Here is a 21,096-nt window from a genome sequence, read left to right as displayed (position 1 = left end):
TTAATAGTCCTTTTCTACCCACATATACCAAAGACATTAGCATGTTAAGTTAGCGAAAAACATTTATTCAGAGTCGTAGAAAAAGCACATTAATACATACACATGAAAACACAATATGAACAATGGAAATTGCTCTTTTTATGTAAGCTGGGCGGCCCTTAAAAGGGCCTTTGTGTTTTTCTGTTGATCAGCACGAGTTCAAGTCATTTAGTATTCTTGGGACTGAGAAGAGCTTTTCTTTCCCGCCTTGCCAGAACTCGGTGCGGCCTGGCCGGTCTTCTTGGGCAGGAGCACGGCCTGGATGTTGGGCAGCACACCGCCCTGAGCGATGGTCACTCCGCCGAGCAGCTTGTTCAGCTCCTCGTCGTTGCGGACAGCGAGCTGAAGATGCCGAGGAATGATACGAGTCTTCTTGTTGTCCCGGGCTGCGTTACCCGCCAACTCCAGGATCTCAGCGGTCAGATACTCAAGCACGGCGGCCAGGTAAACAGGAGCTCCAGCACCAACTCTCTCAGCGTAGTTTCCTTTCCGCAGCAGACGATGCACACGTCCGACGGGGAACTGGAGACCAGCGCGGGAACTGCGAGTCTTGGCCTTAGCGCGGGCTTTTCCTCCGGTCTTGCCTCTTCCAGACATGTTTACAGTACTCTTCTTCTTATGCTTCTTCCAGAGAAAGAATCAATATAGACTCCAGGGTTTGTTGCTGCAGTATTTAAGGGCAGGTCGACCGCGGCGACTTCGTCCCGCCTCCACATTCTCATTGGCTACGCTGCATGAACAAGGATTCCTATTTGCCGTCGTAGCGAATGCGGCACAGGATGTGAATTCTCATTGGTCTAAAACTGCAATGCATAATTAGCGCAAAACGAGGCACCAATCACAGCACTGCTCATTTACACTGCAAGCTCATTGGGTGGCTGTGTCTCTATGCGCTACCATTGGTTCTCATGACTGTCCATCATCTTTAGGCGGAAAATTCAAACCAATTAAACGCACTCCCTCTGAATTTTAAGCGACTAAATTTTGGCGGAATGCAAAACGTGGAAGATTTAGCATTACATATGATAACTTGAACATAAATTCGCTATAAAGATGTTAAAACTGATTTTTAAGTAATTTAAAGGGACTGAAGAATGAAAAAATGAACACAAAGCGAAGCCAACAAGTCTATCTTTATTGGTTTCTTGCAAAAACATCTTAACAATCTTGTCAATCAACTGTCCTAGTTTAACCTTAAAACTTATCACACAGAATATCCTTTTAATTATGTACATATCGTCTATCAAAATTATTGTCTGAGGAAATACAATCTTCACATTTTTGCGTTTACTGGCCATGGCGTTCTGGTACATTATTTTCCTAGGAGTAAAATGCATGGTTACATTGGAAAATAAGCATCATCAGGGGTAAGAAATGAACCCCAAAATCATGCCTTTTCAAAATAATAATAATAATAATAATAATAATAATAATTTATTCAAAATAAATTAAATATTGAAGTAACCACATTGTGGCACAAACCTCCAAATATTTAAGGGATTTTCATCTCTTCACTGTTGTGAAAGAAAAATACAGTATTCTGGGCCTAGGTTTTTGTCAAACTTTTAGCAGTGAACAGACTGATAGAAATACCACATATATACCCTTTCTGGCATTGTATGATTAATTTAAAACATCACTGACGTCTGTATGATTTTTTGATTCTGTGAGAAAGTTATCAAGAATAAGGTCATGCAGTGGAAATTGTGGATCTGAAGTCAAGAACCATGGAGAAAAGAGGACAAGATCAAATTCAATCTACTAAATGGGACAACTTATCTGTATAGTTAATTAATTAATTAATTAATTAATTAATTAATTTACTTTGTAGTTTGTGGTAAGTAGGGAATTACAGTGCCTCCTTAAAGTCTGTTGTTTGAGTTGCAAAGCTTGTTTAAATGACAATATGAAAATGGCCTTCTCCTTCACAACTGAAACACTATTTACATATTAAAGCATTTTCATTTAAACAACATTATTTATACATATCTAGGCCAGGTTTTCTATTCTATCCATGCTAAGGAAGGGGATTATTGCAGTTAAGGAAACTAAAAAACATGTACATCTACGTTGGACAAACTTTCTGGGAGGTTGTTGAAAAGATGAAAAATTATTTGCGTTAACAATGTCCCCTGAGGTTTTTTTTTTCGTATGCATGAACCCTGAAACATTTTTTTAACTTAATGTAAAGTAAGTAAATATTATTTAAGAACAAACAGATCACTTTAATTATTTTATCTCCATCACCTGTGTCTTAACTTACAAGCAAATTTCCTCCCAAACATAACCGTGTAATAGATTTTTGTTCACAAATAAATATTATAAAAGAAGACTGTGCCACAATGAAAGGCCTTTAACTTTCACTATTTAAAAAAAAGCTTAACATTATCTAAATTGCCATTACCTACAGCAAAACAACTAAGCACACAGTACAAGCTGCACTAATATGTATTATATGGAAATCTCCCAGTTTGGTAAGGAGCAATAATTTAGTGTCATGACTGTACGAAACACAAAATGATAAAACATGATGAAACGCTCACCGCCACTGTAAACAATCTGATAAAGTCCCAAAGTGCAGCTAATGGAAATTTAAATAAATAATAAAAACACAGCAACATAAACAGGGAGGCTTTGATAAGAATTAGTTCACATCGCCCCCTAGTGCTGAACATGAGAAACAGCATTTCAATCTCTCTTTGTTGTTCTTTCTTAATATCCAGAAAAGCAGCCATTTGAAGTAATTTTTATTATTAAATAAACAGTTTAGACAATCAAAAGTCTTTCAGAAGTTCACAAACCATTTGTTTTCCCTAAACCTGAGGCAAATGTCTGCCTGAGCGATCTGTCCTCATCGTTTGCGCGGGTCAAGTACAATGGATATTTTTCAAGAATCAAAATTCAGCCTCTTGCCCCTAAACGACAGTCTCACAAAAGGCCTTAAAAAACAAACAGCACAAATCACAAACTTATTTTAGTTTACACAACTCTTTCGAACGTCTTTCGACTGGCGCCTGCACCATGTCTTTCTCTGTTCGTAATTCAGTTGTCGAGCGTGCCGGCTCCTCCGTTTGAAGAACTGTTTTTGCCTTTGTTTTTAGATGAGCGGAACGAGAAGCGTTTGATGAGGCGGCGGGAGAAGCTTCCAGATTTCTTGCGGCTGATGGACGAGCAGGAAGCCGTGGACGGGTCGTTGTCCAGGTTGGTTACATCCTCGTGGGACTGGCTGAAGCTTGAGTTCTTCTGTCGGTTTCTCCTTCGGAACAGAAGCTTTGTGCCACTCCGGAGAAAGCCCACTGTGTCACACAATAAAAGAAAACCGGTATATTTCTATATCGCATATATGTGCGGATAGTAGTGCTAGTACACCAATATTATTAGGACAGTGGGGCTCAATGTAGGGCCATGAAGCTTAGTCAGGAGATTTAAAAAATATATATTTTTGTTTACTTATTATAGTCATCAACCTGTATGTGAGTTAGTGAATAGCTACAAGCAATGCACTCCTAATAAACAGTGCATTTACTGTAATCCATCTCACGAAATATTTTAATATCAGAGCTAACCTTTATGATCTTTTAGGCTGCGTGTCTCGAGTGCTCCGGTAGATCCCGTCTCTGACTCCACGTCATCCACAGACGGGCGCTCAGACGCGTCAGAGGGTGTGGTTTCATCTGCATCTTGGTGTGCAGCAGCTCCATGGTGGTTGGCGGTCCCGGCGGGCGAGTTCTCTCCCTGTAGAGCAGCGTCCATGGCTGCAGCATAGCCCACAGACAGAGCAGAGTCGTCTTCGGTGATGGGAACCTGCACAACGAAAGGAAAATCAATGTGGCAAATCGTTTTTGTTTACCCAAGTTGTAGTGATTGAGCCAAGAGATGTTTAGTGACTTCAGTTTTACACTGGAGCTAGAAGATTAATGTAGGTTACATGGAGTGGAAGTCTACTTCAGCCAACATTTTTAGATGTCTTTGCTTTAAAAATAAACAATCTGCTCATGATCCAAAACAAACAAGCTCATCGCTTATGCATAGTGGAGGCAGTGTCATGGCTTGGGCTGGCATGGCTGTTTATTTGAAAAGGCTTACTAATCTTTATTAATGATATAATTCATAATGGCAGCAGCAGAAGTATTTTGGAACTCTACAGAAATGTTCTGTCTGCCAGTTTACAGAGACATGCATTAAATCTAATCGGGAAGAACTTTATCATGCAGCAAGAGGATGACACAAAACACACTGTCATTACAACAATGGATGCTGTCAAGAGAAAATAGTGGAAGATTTTAGACTGGCAAAGTCAATCACTAAATCTTATCCCAATTTAGCATTCTGTTTCACTTCCTGAAGAGAAAACGGGAGAAAACTCCAAAAGAAAAAAAACAAAAGATGCTGTCGTACATGTCTGAAAAGACATTATGAAAAAAGAATAAACAGTGTGGTGATGTCAGTGGGTCAAAGGAGTAATGGCTGCTCACCTAAAATATGGGTGGAATTTTGGAAGTCACTTTAACACATCTATGTTAATATCAGGATAATAATACTAAAATTGTGATCTCACTCACCCCTTCGTGAGTGAGTACTCGAGGGGGGCCTAAAGCCTATCCCAAAAACAAGGGCACAAGGCAGGGTACACCCTGGACAGGTTGCAAATCCATCGCACATACACACACTACGGGCAATTTGAGAATGCCACTAATTTGCATGTCTTTGGACTGTGGAAGGGAACCGGAGTACCCGGAGAAAACCCAACAAGCACGAAGAGAACATGCAAACTCCATGCACACCGAGACAGTAATCGAACCCGGACCCCGGAGGTGCAAGGTGACAGTGCTAACCACTACACCACCATGCCGCCAAAAATGTGATCTATAGTCTCATATTCATCTTTGGATTGCTAAACCAGGGTCTTTGGTGTATAGCAAAAGAAAAAAAACAACCTGCTGTTCCAATACTTTTGAAATTATTGTACAGAACAAATTTTTTTTTTAAGTTTCCAGATATTCATGATTTTCATATACACTAATGCGCCACAGTTTTGCTAGAGGATATACATCCTATATGTTCCTGTGTCAATGCAAACTGTTGAGAGGTGATGAGGTTTGTCTGCCTTGTTCGTCAAGAATTTCCTCCCACTCACTCATTACATGTTCCTCATCTCTGCATTTACTACTCAATTTTCATAATATACCAGATCATCAGTATCTCTAAACATAATGCAAAATGTCAGGTAGCCTCTGAAACATGGACTCCAATCTACAATTGTCACTCCAAAACGTGGGGAGAAGCCATGATCTCACTGTCATGTTCTGATTACGCATTTACTTGATTACACGATTTAACGTAACTACATTACAACGAATTACTGGAACTAAGATGCAGAACATTAGGTCAAAGATGTTACAAAGTGCCATTGATTTTCATTGTTTAAATCGGAGAGTACCTTACAAAGACGGCTTTGATTGAATTGGTTTGGTGACATAAGGAAACATGACACACTGGCCTAAGCCGTGCCCTATATGGGGGAAAAATCTAATGGTAATCAAATTAATGAGCAGGGAAAAAGGTCCAAAATAGAAAAACTATGACAGCACAAGCAGGGACACTTTTTTAACATCAATTATGACATCATCTTACTTTTGACACGCCAGAGATGATGAGGGTGCTGCGCTTAGTGGGCGTTTTCTTCACCGTTTTACTGGCCGACTCGGTCAGCTGCCGGATTGCTGTTTCTGCCACAGGATCCAGCCCATTAGAGATGGGGGAATCTGCAGAGATATAGACAGTCCACACGCACTCAAATAAATGGCCAATGTATACCAAACCATTTTTAGGCTATAGCGTTTTATAAGCATTAATAAACAAAAACTTAATGAAGAACTGACTGCTGGCCATGGGGCTGACGCTGGCTCGGCTCTGCAAGCTCTCTGTCAGCACTGTCGGCCTTTTCTCTGTAACCTCCACCTTAGATGGAGACTTGGATGGAGAGTCTCCTACTCACACAAAAGACATGAAGGGAAATAATAATTAAGGAATAAATCCCAATTTTTATTACTTTAGATGAAGATTATACACCAATCAAAATCCTACCATTACATAGATCTCATTAAAAGCTCTGACAAAGTTACCTAGTTTGCGGTCCAGCTTCGGGCGCGACTGGATGGTTGTGACCGTAGTGACAATAGTGCCGTCAGGCATGATCGTACGGTCCACGTCAACTTTTTTGGATGGCGTGAGCGAGGAGCGGAGTGGGGTAGCGTTATGACACCCGCGCACGTCATTCAGCTCCACGAACAAGATCTATGAGGAAAGACACACAAGAATCAGAGCATCAGAAAAAAGACAAATACTGTATACTGATGTTATAAGGGACACGTCTACTAAATAATTTCATATAAGTGGTTTATTAGAACTGAGAACCGTGTGAGACTATGAATGATGAATAGTGAGCGTGCTAATGAGAATCTTATCTCAGCATCATCACAGAACCCATTTTAACAAATTTTCTTACCTCCAACGTGACTGTTGCTGTTGGTGTCAGACCGTGACCTGGTGTAATGGAAAGCTTTTGTTGTCCACTGGGACTCCTCTTCGGAATATCCAGAGATAAGCATGCATGGCCTGGCAAGAATTCTAACAAAAGGAACAATAATGAAACATATAGAAATATAAAAAGGGAGACATCTTGACTCTAAGTAAAATAGTGTCTATCCAAATATATTCCTATTGTAAGTGAAAAAGGTCAGAGTTGGTTATTTGGTAATGACTTACGCTCTCCTTTGCTATTGCGCTCCACTAGCCTAACTTTGAGTTCTTTGGTTTCTGGCTGCAAATCCCTATAGAGGATAAAAAAAGTTAGGACCCTGCATCATGCCTTATGTCATTTCACACAAAATAGTTCAAAATATAAAAATATAAACATCCAATCACATAGGTATACAAAACTTGCCAAAGGGTTGAATCTTTGTGCCTTTAGCATATGATTTGGTTATATTCAAGCGGAATTAATAGTCACGCCATCACAGGTCAACATATGCTATGCAGGATCTGCAGAATTACAATAATTCACAGCAGGAGAGTGTGAACGCCCTGTAACAGTGCTGATTTAAATGCGCTAACGGCTCAATGCCTGTCTGCTCAGCGACTTCACACATCCAGTTCATCATGGGAGGAGGGTGGACTCTCAGTCAAGCTCACACTTTAAATAATAAAAGAAAGAACAGATAAAGCCTCTCTATTTAAATGAAATGTGTTTCATTATCAAAGCGTGGGTACTTTAGAAAAATAAAACCATTACAGTGATGAACTGAATGCAGAGCCGCTCTTTTCATTCGCAGAGGTTGTGTTACACCCAATTTGTAATCCCTTCTCTCTAGCTTTAAATCAGTTTTGATAGAGGGATGTGGAGCAATACTTCTATTATACTTCTTCTGTATATAATACTGGAGTTGTAAAGGAGAAAGCAAGGTACATCATCAAGGTGATGTAATGATACCCAGGATACCCACCCTATATAATATAATAATAAAAGAACCTTAATGAACTTGATCTGGTCCTAAAATGAAAAAGATTGACACTGAGTTTGGAAATATTGTTTTGAAACTCTAAATGTTTGCAGTAACAGGGTCGCCTTGGTTGGGTTGGGGTTTGATTTTTACTTCCAGTCTGTTTTTTTTCCCCACTTTCCAAATACTGTACATGCACTATGAGTTGATTGGTGCTTCTAAATTGCCTGTTGTGTGCAATAGGGTGTGTGAATGTTGGGGTGCACGCTAATGCCATGCGATGGACTGGAACCCCATAGAGGGTGTATAGACATCAGTCAAAAATGATTGCCGTTAAGTAAAAAAGTAAGTTTTTAAAAGAAAAACTATCACATACTGGTAATAATAGTAGTAAATATATTAAAGGTAAAAAATATATATTTTATTTAAGAGCTGCCTTAAAATGTGTGTGTATCAATGATCCAGCGGAAATACCACACAGACAATTAATTTTCTTTAATACATTAAATTGCCTTATTTTTCAATAAAATTAATTATCTACATAATATTAAACCTACTACTAATACTAACTCATGTAATGCGCAAAGGGCTACTTGGTACAGTATATGCACACTCGTGCACTGAGGCATTTCTCAAATTTCTGGGATTGTTTATTTCCTCCACCATTACTTTATGTTGTTCAATGCAGTAAATAAGTAAGTGTACCCAGATGCCATGAATCTTATTTACTCACAGTGTAAGGTCCTCCCCCCAGTCCAGTGTGGCTCTGGGGCTGGATGAAGGTGTGAGGAAGCGGGTTCTCTTCTCCAACACCGGGGTGTCCAGGCTCAGCACACAGCACAGCTCCCCAACATGAGCCTGTGTACCTGATTGAACACACACATTTGCATTTGATCAGACACCAAACATCTGGATTAGTAAACAAAAAATGTGTGTGTTGATCTGTTTTTCAAATATTTCTGGATTTTAATGCATTTATCTATGAATCTTATTGATTTTTGTGATATGAAAAGTATACCCTCATCACCTTTTTTAATTCTGGAGACTTGAAGCTGGCGTACGAGAAGGCGTCTGATAGCGTTGCTCTGCTTAGGTGAGTTTTGACCCCCTACTTGTTTTTCTCTGGGAAACTATAAAAGATCACAAATCTCACTGTTATCAATAAAAGACTGTACATTATTAGAAGCTTTTGTCTTTTCAATCTAATAATAAACCACAACTTTAAAATCATATTTGACACACAAGATATTCCTGTTCAAACAAACACATTAACCTATGGGACAAACATAGACGTGAACCACTTGTCTCTTACAGCAGGACTGGAGACACATGCTCTCAGGTTAAGGATCATTGCAGGCTGTGTAGCATATAGTGTATCCTCCACCAGCTTGGCTATCATATCCACGTCCACCTCTGCCTCAGTGTCCTTTGAACAGTTTCAAACCACAATTATGAGCAATAATACACAATTCAAATACATCAGTCCAAGATTATATATTAAACAAGATGATTGTATACCTCAAATAAAAAAGGTAATTTAATGCAAAAAAATGTCTTTTACCCCCATTATTTACATAATACTAACCCGGACTATTAAACATGCCTAGTCTGGGACTGGTTCAAATATCGACCTCAATCTCCACTAAAGTCTGTGTAGAGAATTTGTACCATTTGTTCATGGGTAGCCAGATCAGCAACAAAAAAACCCACAAAACTCAAAATATCCAAGCTTTATGAATTAGATTTAATAGCATAATATTTAATAGCACAAATGTAAAAGTAATGCCATACTGTAAAATGTAGCAAAATGGTATTAGAAATGTGAAGTTTCCACCCGGTTTTGCTGGGATAACAGCAAACCTGGCAACCCTACAATGTCTTTATATCATGGTGTTGGAATGGATCTCATTTTATTCCTTCACTGTTCACGACATCATTACAAATTTAATATGGAAAAACAATTATAGACACGATGGGGGCTAGACTGATAAGTAATTCCTAAAAAAAAAAGCTCACGGTTTTCTGTCCTAATTACCTAGAAAAGAAAGTAAAGGAATAACTATTCATAGCTATTATAACATAAGTGATAAAGATAACTTGTTTGACAGACATGTCATTTCACTTGTCAATCTTCAATTAATAAAATTTATTTTGTTATTTAAAAAACTAAATGGTATTTTTCTTTAAAAGCATGGATCATAAAGTTCACTTTGCTTTGCAGTCTATTCACGCTTGTGGTATAAAGCATGTATCTGTTTTCATAAATCCTTTTGAGTATACCAGCTCCATTATCAGAAATGGATTCGGTTTAAGCCAAAGCATGGTATTGGTGCATCTAAATAATAAAGTGATTTTTTTATAGGATTTTTTTTTTTTTTACCATTTTCCATTTTTCATAATAATAAATGCTTCCCAATCCATGCTTCTTTTTTTGTAAATATGCATACATATTTATAATTTAGCCCAGTTGTAGTGCAGACTGGATATTCCGCTGTGGCGACATCTTGCCATGAGCAGCCGAAAGACCAACAACAACATTTATAATTTAATCAGATAAAAAAAAACACATTTTTTCCTAATACAATTTCACACCCTTTTATTTAGTGTCTGTAACTTTTTAAATTCAAATCATCGAATGATCTTAATTTTTAAAAGACACATTTTACCTGTGTATTATTTTGAAATGTAAAACTGTAAAGACATTGCAATATGATTTTGACAAGGTTACGGATACTACAGATTTTTTGCTTTCTAAAACCAATTTAGGCAAAATTTTGCTACTAGAAGTTTACACCAAGTTTTATATCAATATTTAAAAAATATAAAAAAAATTGCATTTTAAATGATTATAGTTTGAAGCAAGACAGTATAACGCAAAAAAAAGGTAATTATTGGGCACACACATTTTCTGTATTATATGTATAACATTAAAAAAATCAGCGCCAATACTGTGTTTTTAATTTTAATATTTGAAACATTTTAAAACATTTTAATATAGACTTGTAAAAATAAAAACACTATTTCTTCCGGAGCTAATGGGCTAAGGGACTTGGGAGATGTGAGCTGTTCTGCCAGCTAGTCATTCCCCTTGTGCACCAAAGGGAATAAAAGTCATTAAAGGATAAGATGTAATGTTAATACCTTAAGGATTCTGAACACAGACTACAGACTGTGTGTAAATAAATCACAAGCTGTTCAGTGGTTCAGGTGAACCTTCCCTCACCTCTCTCTGAACTCTCTGCCGTGGTGTTAGGGATAAAGAGAGCAGGGGCTGCTGGGAAAACATCCAGGACACCAGGAGACCTTCTTCCTCTACCTCTTCCAAGCAGACCTGCAACTGCAACAGTCCCCCAAACACACAGCTTTTCAAACAGTAGGACACTTTTTTTATTAGACATACCACTCGCATTGGTCACACTAAGCTAAAAATGAGTAACTAAAAGATTTCCATACTATAGAGCTATTTATGTGCATTTATACAGTTAAAAATATACAAAATGTTCCATATTTTCTGATAATGCCTCTGCTGATGAAGCACATTGTGTTTCACCCTCAGGCACATAGCCCTTGACTTACTTTTTAGTTTTGAGCTTTGGTTCTCTTTCCTCCCATACAGAGATTTATTATTAAGTTATTTAAGTCTGTCTAACAAATACATTTTTACTTGAAGAAAATTTTAAATGCGAGGTGACCAAATGCTCTACTAGCACAAGCGTTTGCAGTAACAGGGTCGGCAAAACCACTTACTCAATTATGTCACCATTTGCTGGATTCACCATATCATAGCTGGATTAATTGGCATATTCAGTGAGTTGTCACGACCATAGGTAGTTTAACTGTTAAGAAACACTTATTACTTGTAAAAGGGAGTGTGTGGGTAGGACAAATACCGCTGATTACTGACAGGTCACTGGGAACCATGATGTGCACTGATTAGACACTGGGAACAATGGTTATTAGTAATTGGTCATTCAAGAACATTGCTGTTCAGTGATTGGACACAGGGAACATTAGTGCCTGGTGATTGGTCACTAGAGAGAAAAGGTGATCAGTGATTGGTCAGTGAGAATAATGGCCAACAGTGATTCGTCATTAGAAATTAGGAATGAGTGGAAATAATATTGGTCAGTAGTTAGTTGCTGATAACAATCGTAACCATTTTTTGGGGGGTGGCGGGGTGGCTAGTGATTAGTGATTGATTATTGGTAACCTTTGCGATCAGTGATTTTTAATTGGGAACCATGATGTGCAGTGATTGGTCATTGGGGACCTAGTGATCAGTGAGTGGTAATTGGGAACCGGATGATCAGTGATTGGTGGTTGGGAACCTGGTGATCAGTGATTGGTCACTGGGCTCCATAATTTGCAGTGATTGGTCACTGAAAACCTGGTGATCAGTGATTGGTCTTTGGGAACCTGGTGATCAGTGATTGGTTATTGGGAATGTGATGATCGGTTTTGGTCATTGGGAACCTAGTGATCAGTGAGTAGTCATTGGGAGCCTAGTCAATCAATGATTAGGTCAGGGATTGGTCTTTGGGAACATAAGCTCCCTATGAGCTGGAGAGCATATCAATCTGTTTAAAAAGTCACCACATATTGATAGCTAAACAAATCCATACCAAATTTCAAATTCTAATTTCACCAAAGTCAGCAACACTGACTGAAGCTCATAAATAAGCCTAGTCAAATTGTTAACCATAATAAATAAACCAACAGCCAGACAACATCCTGTGGAGTACAACATTGAACCACCAAGCCATATATAAGTCACCAAGCCATGTATTTTTTAGTTGTTGGAGGAGTAAAATAAACCACACTAGTGACTATTACATCAACAAGCTTACTAAACCTGTTTGTGTTAGTCATGGGCACCCAGGCTACTGATTTGTCCAACCCTGATTTACCAAAGGCAGTACTTTTATTGTGACAGGCTGATAAATAAATCAATAAAACAATAGATTTATTATCTCAGTACATTGAACTTGACAATAGAGAATCATAACACATAAAGACCTTAGGGGAAAAGGTGTGACTTTTGTTAGTGAAACCTGTTTAATGGACAAATAAATCAATTGTGCAAATTGTTCTTCTAAGTTCGACACTTTACCCTTATTTCAGAAGTGCATTATGTGTACTGAGACTACATTACAAAATATGTTGCCTATCAATAACCTCCACAGCCACAGTAATAGCTGTCATTATCTCTCTCATAATCGTCTCACCCTATTATTGTAAAAGATACCTCACAGAGAAACAATATCATCCCTTGCTACTCCATAAGCCACTGTCCTAACAGTCACATTAAGGCTTCATTAAATTATTGAGATGGCAAAAGGATAGCAGTGTAAACTGACACGGCAGGCACACCTCCAACAAGCAACAGCGCAGCTCTCCTAAGGCTTCACCTGAACCAGCAGATAGATCAGGTATTTATAGCATATCTTATTTCATCTTATGTTTGAGCCTTTCCATGCAATCTAAACTGATCTGTCACTTGCAGAGACAATAAAAAGGGCAATTTTTAGCAGCAATGCTACACATGTGTAAAAGGATATTGGGAGAGGGAGGATTACAGCAGAACGCAGCCTTATAGCACAGTGACAGTATTAAATGTTCTTGATGCTAATATATGGCTAATTAAAAAATCATATTACATGTGGGGTTGGATGATTTGATATTACCTGGTGGAAATGACATTGCAATTAGTGTTCCTTGGCTGATATTGCTAATTTTCTTTTTTTCTTCCAAACCACAGCACAACGGTTCATGTTGGTCTTACAGCTTTCCTGATGTACACGTAGGTTTTCATGTAGGTTCTCTCTCACATCCCAGGTAGAAGGACAGGGTGTAATAAATTGCCTCAGGTGTGAATGTGTGTGCATGGAGATGTGCAATAGAATGGCCTTTGTATTCCCAACTTGTACTTGAATTTGCCAGGATAGGGTCCAGATTTACTGTAGACGACTGTCTAAGTGGTGTTCACAATATTAATGGGAGTTGTTTCCTCTGCATTTCAACCAATTGATTTTGAAAAGGTATTTTATTCGGGTAACTGCTTTGAAGCAGAAACACTCGTAAGTCCAGAAAAGGAGAAGAAGAAGAAAAGGTGGTAGCATCATGTTGACCAATACCTTTGGCTTCATGATCATATCGTTAATTAATGTCCTCCTTACCCATCCAGGTGATGTCCAGCCCATCAATTGTGGATGGTACACCATCCCAAACTTGACATTAAGTACCATTTACTATTATCAATGGTCTGGTGAGGAGGAAATTAATCAGAGAAGTGATCATCAGTAGTGTTTACAGTATTAATGAGGCTAATGCAGATAACAGTGCATTATCATGCTCAACACGATTGTGTAAAATGGCAGATGAAAAAAGGCTGTTCTTGGGTGTGGCTTTGTTGGTGATACAAATAAACCAACAACGAAGGAGAATCTTACCATGAAGAGCATGCTATGCATGCTATGCTTTGACAGCGGCATCGAGTTTGCAGTGTAAATATATTCGGTAATAGATGCTTGTGCGCGTTATCTTTGTTGGCAAGTAGCAAATATGTACAGTATGTGTAATTTAGTCTGGGTGTAGTGATAGTGAATGTTGGTGGGGATTGATTTTCAGGGAACACAAGTGCAAAACGCCTTGTACAGTGCAGTAAAACCAGTCGGACGTCAACATATTAATCGATTGGTTAATTTGTTAATTCATACCGATCAATTATGGAATGGTTACTGCTGCCCTCAATAGTTTATAGTGTGTTTAAGTATAGTGTTATGATGTTTACAGTGCTGCGAAAAGTATTTGCCTAGCTTTTTTCCTATAATAAATGAAATCATCATTTAAAAACTGCATTTTGTATTTGGTGATCAGTATAAAAAAAAAAACAGGAAAGGGGCAAATACTTTTTTATGGCACTGTATGTGCTATGTTGCCAACAACAAAACAACAACAACACAAGACTCTCTATGAAGACCTCCAGAAGACACCTGTACAGTTTGACATTTTACCATATCCACAACAAATCCCTACCAACTGTTCTGCTAATTAGATCAGATGCTCCATATCAGGTCAAAGAAGCGTCAAAATGCCAAACTGTTCAGAGCAGTCGGCAGTCAAGACAGGAATCGAAAAACCCTGAGCTAGACGAACCTGATGGTGAGAACACAGCAACACATTTGTAGTCCTAAAAGCAATTTCGTTTTTTATTTGTAGTTTTTTACCTGGGCCTGCATGGCCTCCATTGAAACTTGGTATGTGTCCATGGAGACTGCTGCCGGTGACTGCTGAGTGACCATCACAGGGAACGTCAACGTGTCAACCGAACATTTGCACTGCAAGACCTTGAATAGGAAAAAAGTCAAAATTCAGGTCAAGTCAAATCATAGCATAGTAAATAAAGTAGCTTGTGTAAGTATTCAGCCCCTTTGTAGGAGTTTGTAATGTTTGAGGCTGGACTTGGTACAGACATCATGTGTATTATATAGTATAATTCTATATAAAAAAGATAACACAGATTCATTTCCATGAATAAAATAACTAATCGCCCCAATATTTAACTAGTTTTTGTGTAACCAGTTGCCATGAGAAATCATACTGAACTTAATAGACCCCATGTCCAGAACATTAAGAGAATATGTAAATCAAGAAAATAAAACATGGTGGTGGTAGCATCATGTTAAGCAATACTTTTGGCTTCATGATCATTTCGATGATTAATGTCCTTCTCACCATACCATCAATAGTGGATGGTACTCCATTCCAAACAAGGAAAGGAGTGAAGTGCTACCACCACTATGCTTCATTGTGCAAATGTTCTCTGGGTGAGAAGCAGTGTTGGGTTTCTTCTAAATATAACATTTCAAACCATGGCCCAAAATGTTTAAATTCAGTCTTATTAGACAGACATATCTTTCTCTACATGTTTGCTGGATATTAGTTTCATTATGTTCGAAGGATTTTTGAGAAAAACTTTGCGGAGTTTGTCCTGAGAATAGCTTCCCCCGGCCCATCAGATCTCTCTGGTCACTTAGTCTGTCTTTTATATTTTTAAAGTTTTTTTATATTCTTTCTATTATTCAGTGGATTTATTGCTCCACTATAGAAACCCTTTTTCCTAAAGTTTTATCCTAGACTTGTTTTGATCTTCATGGTACTTTTTAATCTTCATGGTACGGTTTATTCTGGGCCTTTAAGCTACAAGTGCATTCATATTGAGCTCATGTGACACGTTAATTTCTCAGAGGTAAGCTCTATTCAACTAATGAAGTGCCTTCTAATGCCAACAGGCTGCCACAAAACTAATTAAAAGGTATCACAGTAATGGTATAAATTCTTATATAGTCTCAAACATTACCTTTTTAATTTCTAAGTAATATACTAATGTTTTTATTTTAATTCCACATCAATATTATGGTGCATTTTGTATAGATAGATTATTTACCTTCGCAAGGCACTGTAATAGCACTGTTTTTACTTAAAACTGTAATTAACTGTTTAAAATGTACACACTCTAGATTCTAGATAAACCCTCTAGCATGTCATGATGCAACTCTGGACTCCGGTGCTGCAATGACATGATGACAATCCATAAACAAAAAGAACTGTAAACTGACTAAATACATTGCAAAATACTGATCTGAGTCACAGTGGTGCTAAACACAAAATACGAGGTGCGTTCAAGTCAAACAGGGACTTGTGATTAAATTTCTGGCGAATGACGGCATAAAACCGACTGACATTTACAGAAGACTTCAAGCACAGTGCGGTGGAAGAGACACAGCTGTCTATTGAAACTAAACACATAATAATTCACAAACACCACTTGCACATTACAGGAACTCGGGTGGGAGTTATCGTCACATCCCCCGTGCCATTTCCATATGTTTAGGTGATTAAAGGAGTTCCTACATAGAGCTGAAGAGAGTTTTGACTCTATTAACTGTGTTGTTTAATTCTGTCTTATTTAAAAGTCCTGGTTTGACTTGAACACTCCTTGTATATAAAACAGAATGAGTGCATACAGGATAGTACAAGTTAACGTTCCATAAACCTAAAACACTGTCTCTATGCTGTGTTTATACGTCAGCTGATTTGAGTATAGATAAATTTTAGATGTGTTTTGTAATAAAACAACAACAGACATGTTTATGGCAAACCTCTGATATGGAAAGGCATCAACAGAACTGTCAGCTTTTACATCTAATCACAAATGGACAAACTGGGTGGTGTTTTTCTTCTTCTTTTGAAACAAGTTTAGTTTTAGTTACAATAAAATTTGTACTTTATTAAAAGCAGACTGTAATATAAATGACACACCACATAATCTAAGCTGACTAATAAACTGATAAAAAATATTATCTAATCAAAGTGGTGCAATCACTGATTTTGTTTCCTATTGTTAATATTCTATTTAACATTTATGGAAGGAGTCTCGAGCGTCAAGAGGTCGGCACTGGTTTGTAAGTATTAAAGTTCAGGCTAGATCACACCACACCCCCAAGCACTGATTATTTCCTAGAACAGCATGCCCTGTTGCGTTCTATTCATTACTCGAGCAGGAACCTACATCATCCATCCATGACACCTCAGGATAAAAACTCTACCCTGCTAGATCAGCACAACAACCTTTGATGTTTCGCTGGGTTCGGCTCTTTCTTGCTGCAGTCATCACTTTGTTCCGCATTACCGTCGACACGTGAACGCAGCGCTATGCGGCATCACGGCTGCCATAAAAAAATAGTAATAAAATGAGATTGCTGCCTCACCATGCTGTGTGCTGACTGGTCCGTGCAGGTCACATGCTCGATGGACGCGGACACCGGGAGCTGAAGGCTATCATCGAAGGTGATTTGAATTGCGCTCTGTGATGATGAAAAAAAAAAAATAGACAGACAAAAATTTTAATTTTAATTTTTATATTTCATATTTCTTCATCTACTAAACACCACACTGCACATCTTAACACACCATTACATAATAAATAACAGAGATTAAACACTGCATAATTGCCTGTCTCTGCATACACACACTAGGCTTCTGAGCCAGAAATATTGGTCAGCGAATCCCAAACCACTTCGTTCCGCAAGAACGGAAGGCTGCTGTGGCTCTGAGCCGACAGTGAGCCAGTACAGTCCGGAGTCGAGCAAATGTCTCTAACCCCCCTCCTTTCTTCATATTAAATTAAACTGATTAAATGTGGATTAAGTTCAAGAAATGAGAACAAATGTTTCACTGCAACAGGCTGCAACATGCCTTAAAATAAAATTTAACAACCTAAGCAACCTCATTTCCCCTCTCGTCTGTTCCAACCACTTAGCATTCAGCATCACCAGGATACTAATCACCAGCCTGATCATCTGTCATCATCTGCACCTGTTTCTCACTGGTTTGTGCCTTGAGTTAGATGATTTTTATGCTCGAATGAATTCTAGGTCACTTTGTGGCTTAACAAACAAAAAATATTCCTATGAAACTGGACCAAAGTCAAGTTTCAAGAACTATTGTTTAAGACTCTTTGGAAGCAAAATATGGAAAAGTGAGTAGATGAGCAAGACTTTTGCATCGTACTGTACATCACTCGCGATGGTAAAGAAGTAGATTAGTTAGTTAGTTAGTTGTTGAGAAAAGAAGAACATGAAGCCCATGTTTTCTTTCCTGCTTTGTAACTTAAATGCAAGGTCAAAAATTCATTTAACTGCATCATTAGAGTGCAATGTCTGGCCTGGGGGACGGAGGACATAGTGTTGAGTCAGTTATATTTTAAAATGAAACTAATACTTACAGAGCATAACTATTTTTTGCATGTATTTTTTTATCAAGGCGTTTATGTTCAATGATGCTTTGGTGCTATTAAAACCAATTCATCCAATCACGATGCTGGAAACAATTCCATGACATATCAGTGATCCAGATTTCAACCGAAGATCTCTCTCAAACAAAAAAAAAGCATTGCTTCTGGTTGCAATTTAGAAAGCCTTTTATTTTTTTTAAATCCAGCCCCAAAACCCTAGATCAATCAGGGTTACAAATAAGCGGTTGGACATTTAGACAGGCAGAGGGGACTGACGGCATCACAGGTGTAAAAAATATACTGTAGTTTTGGTATCAATATCAACTATCGAGTATGGCTACGTTCACATTACCAGGAGTGACGCAATTCAGATTTTTTTACCCTAATGCGACACAGGTCTGATTTTTTTTATAGCTGTCCGAACAAATATAGCAGCAACACCCGAGGAAAATAAGAGCATGCAAAAAAAAAAAAAACACACAATAGGAGCTTTTGGGAGAGTGTAGCTTTCTGAATTCACAAAGCTGAGTGTTATTGCGGCACAGTCTGTCAGCCTCTTTACAGTTATTTTTCCTGGCTTTGAAACAAACTCATATGGTAATTAACATTTAATCATTAATTGGAAAGTTTCATTCGTTTTGTCCGTTTTGTTTTCTCTCATCAGTCGCTACTGAGGTGCCCCTCCTCTCCGGCGCCCTCCCTTCCCCGTGACCCCGAACTGTCACAACCAAACTGGAAACAATGCGACCTCGTTTCTCATGAAATTTTGGCAATGGAACGAAATCCACTTTGGGACTTAAATATATCCAACGTATCGACGGTCTCCATGTTAAGTGAAGAAAGAACTGAATCAATGCTTCTTGACCCTTGATCGGGAGAACCAGCTGATCTGATGTCATGCTGATAAGCACTAAATGGGTGTGCATTATACAGTACTTTGAATAACCTGCACTTAGTGGACACATCACGTAGGTGTGGTCAAGAGTTCGTGACTCAGCACACAGTCATCAGAACATCAGATGCTTCAAATTAGAGAGAAATGTACTAAATGCAATAGTAGCAATCACTATAAGTGTATCATGACATAATTTATCACCATAGCGATATGATATTGTTATATTGTCCAGTCCTGATTGGTGCCCCAAAATTGTCTATAGTGCCAAAGTGAACAAAATCATAAGAGGTATTTACACTAAAATATTATTTATTATTATTATTATTATTATTAGGATTATTATTATTATTAATATTATTATTATACTAGTTATTGTATTACGTTGCCTTGTACCTACATGTGCAAGAACAATAAAGTTAAATCTAATCTAAACCAATGTATTTTACTTAATGCAGATAATCTGTTCCAGCCACCCAAAAATATTCCCAATATCGCAAAAAAACTTGTGGAAAAACCACCTGGCTTTTAAATGCATGCCGAAGGCGTATCGAGGGTAGACTCTTTTGAAACAGCTTTCACTGAATTAAAAGAATTCGCAAACTTGCTTGAAACAAGTTTTGAACAAACATACACGCAACTTAGCCGGAGTTCGATTTGGTTTGTTCGTTCATATGCCGAAAAAGCTTTGTAACTTCTTGCAAAATGTACATTCTTAAGGTGGAAATTCTTTAAGGAGGGCATTCGTATTCCAAGGTTTCACCGTAAACATATTTAAATCATTTATGGTTAACAGCTCCCAAAACAGTTCACAAACACCTGATCTGTGACACTGACATGTTTTTTTTTATCGCGTTCTATACATCATAAATGACCAGATACACATAATCTAAATGAAAATACATTTAGTCAGCTGATTAATGAGGCTTTGACCTTCTGGCCACATGCTTGTCGCCAGCATGTACCGCATCCTTGAGGTTATGCAATGGCCGATGTTTGCATGCGCACACACACAGACACGTCTTGTCGAATAAATTCCCTGCATAGCAGCTTCGACACGCTCTGGATACTGATGATTATACACATATACCATGCTGTTATTATTATTAGTTCATTGAGCAAGACTCACATTTCCATATCATCCTTGGAGAAATGTCTCTGGTGACTGTGTGTCTGTGTGTTTGTGTGTGCTTGATCCCATGTCAGTGTATTTTTGTGAGAATGTGTGAGTCATGCCATCACCCAGAGGACATGTTGAGCGCAGTAAACAGATGACAGCAGAATACAGGGCATTTGAAAATGGCTGTGCAGATGCCTCCTGAACACAGCTACATCATCTCACCTTCTATGCTGGCTGTGAAAACATTTTTGATTTGACCCTACGTCCATGTTGACAAGGAAACGGTATGGACATAAACATGGTAACCGGTTAGTTCTGAATAGGAAATGGGTGATGTAGACGAATCACATCACAATCACATTACAATAGAAATATTGTTGTCCCACCTCTAGGGTTGGGTGTTTGAATTGTAACAACACCGCAAACTGAGTAATACTGAATCTGAACCTATCGAACATATTAACCAGCACCTCAGTATTGTGATAATATCATATCAGGTGGTCCCTGATTGGCTGACAAAGTCAGACCTTTATCCAACATGTTGTATAAAGGGGATTTTATATACAGATTTACTGCATTTTACTGCATTGCTGATGAATTAGGCACATGATTTTTTTATTACTGATATGCGGATTGTCACGCAAGCCAAAAGGTGTAAAAACATGATAGGTGCAAAAATAATTTTTTGGTCTCTGTGACCTTCACGTGACACTCAAGTTAATGATAAGGTTTACTGATAAGTTAATGC

The 21,096-nt window shown here is 38.1% G+C and overlaps 2 protein-coding genes across 2 annotated transcripts in view; both read right to left on the bottom strand.

Moving 5' to 3' along the window:
• Positions 1–44: 44 nt before the first annotated feature.
• Positions 45–729, bottom strand: LOC128512356 (histone H2AX). Its single transcript, XM_053485592.1, has one exon. The coding sequence runs from the start codon at positions 634–636 to the stop codon at positions 208–210; it is 429 nt and encodes a 142-aa protein (XP_053341567.1). The 5' UTR covers positions 637–729; the 3' UTR covers positions 45–207.
• Positions 730–1,172: 443 nt separating this feature from the next.
• c2cd2l (c2cd2 like) overlaps positions 1,173–21,096 on the bottom strand; it is a 47,042-nt gene continuing 27,118 nt past the window's right edge. The window contains exons 3-15 of the mRNA XM_053486053.1: positions 17,312–17,407; positions 14,768–14,887; positions 10,765–10,878; positions 8,854–8,967; positions 8,569–8,671; positions 8,275–8,407; positions 6,808–6,872; positions 6,548–6,669; positions 6,165–6,336; positions 5,922–6,029; positions 5,674–5,804; positions 3,606–3,843; positions 1,173–3,335 (exon numbers count right to left, since the gene is read on the bottom strand). Of these exons, the coding sequence (XP_053342028.1) occupies positions 3,082–3,335; positions 3,606–3,843; positions 5,674–5,804; positions 5,922–6,029; positions 6,165–6,336; positions 6,548–6,669; positions 6,808–6,872; positions 8,275–8,407; positions 8,569–8,671; positions 8,854–8,967; positions 10,765–10,878; positions 14,768–14,887; positions 17,312–17,407 (1,770 nt within the window). The 3' untranslated portion in view covers positions 1,173–3,081. The remainder of the gene's footprint in view (positions 3,336–3,605; positions 3,844–5,673; positions 5,805–5,921; positions 6,030–6,164; positions 6,337–6,547; positions 6,670–6,807; positions 6,873–8,274; positions 8,408–8,568; positions 8,672–8,853; positions 8,968–10,764; positions 10,879–14,767; positions 14,888–17,311; positions 17,408–21,096) is intronic.

Source organism: Clarias gariepinus, chromosome 24, assembly GCF_024256425.1.
Source record: "Clarias gariepinus isolate MV-2021 ecotype Netherlands chromosome 24, CGAR_prim_01v2, whole genome shotgun sequence".
Classification (NCBI taxonomy): domain Eukaryota; kingdom Metazoa; phylum Chordata; class Actinopteri; order Siluriformes; family Clariidae; genus Clarias; species Clarias gariepinus.
The sequence above is the reverse complement of the archived record's forward strand: the minus strand, read 5'-3'. Positions and strand labels throughout refer to the sequence as shown.

Coding starts and splice junctions, on each gene's coding strand:
- LOC128512356 (XM_053485592.1), bottom strand. CDS start 636: ATGTCTGGAAGAGGCAAGACCGGAGGAAAAGCCCGCGCTAAGGCCAAG.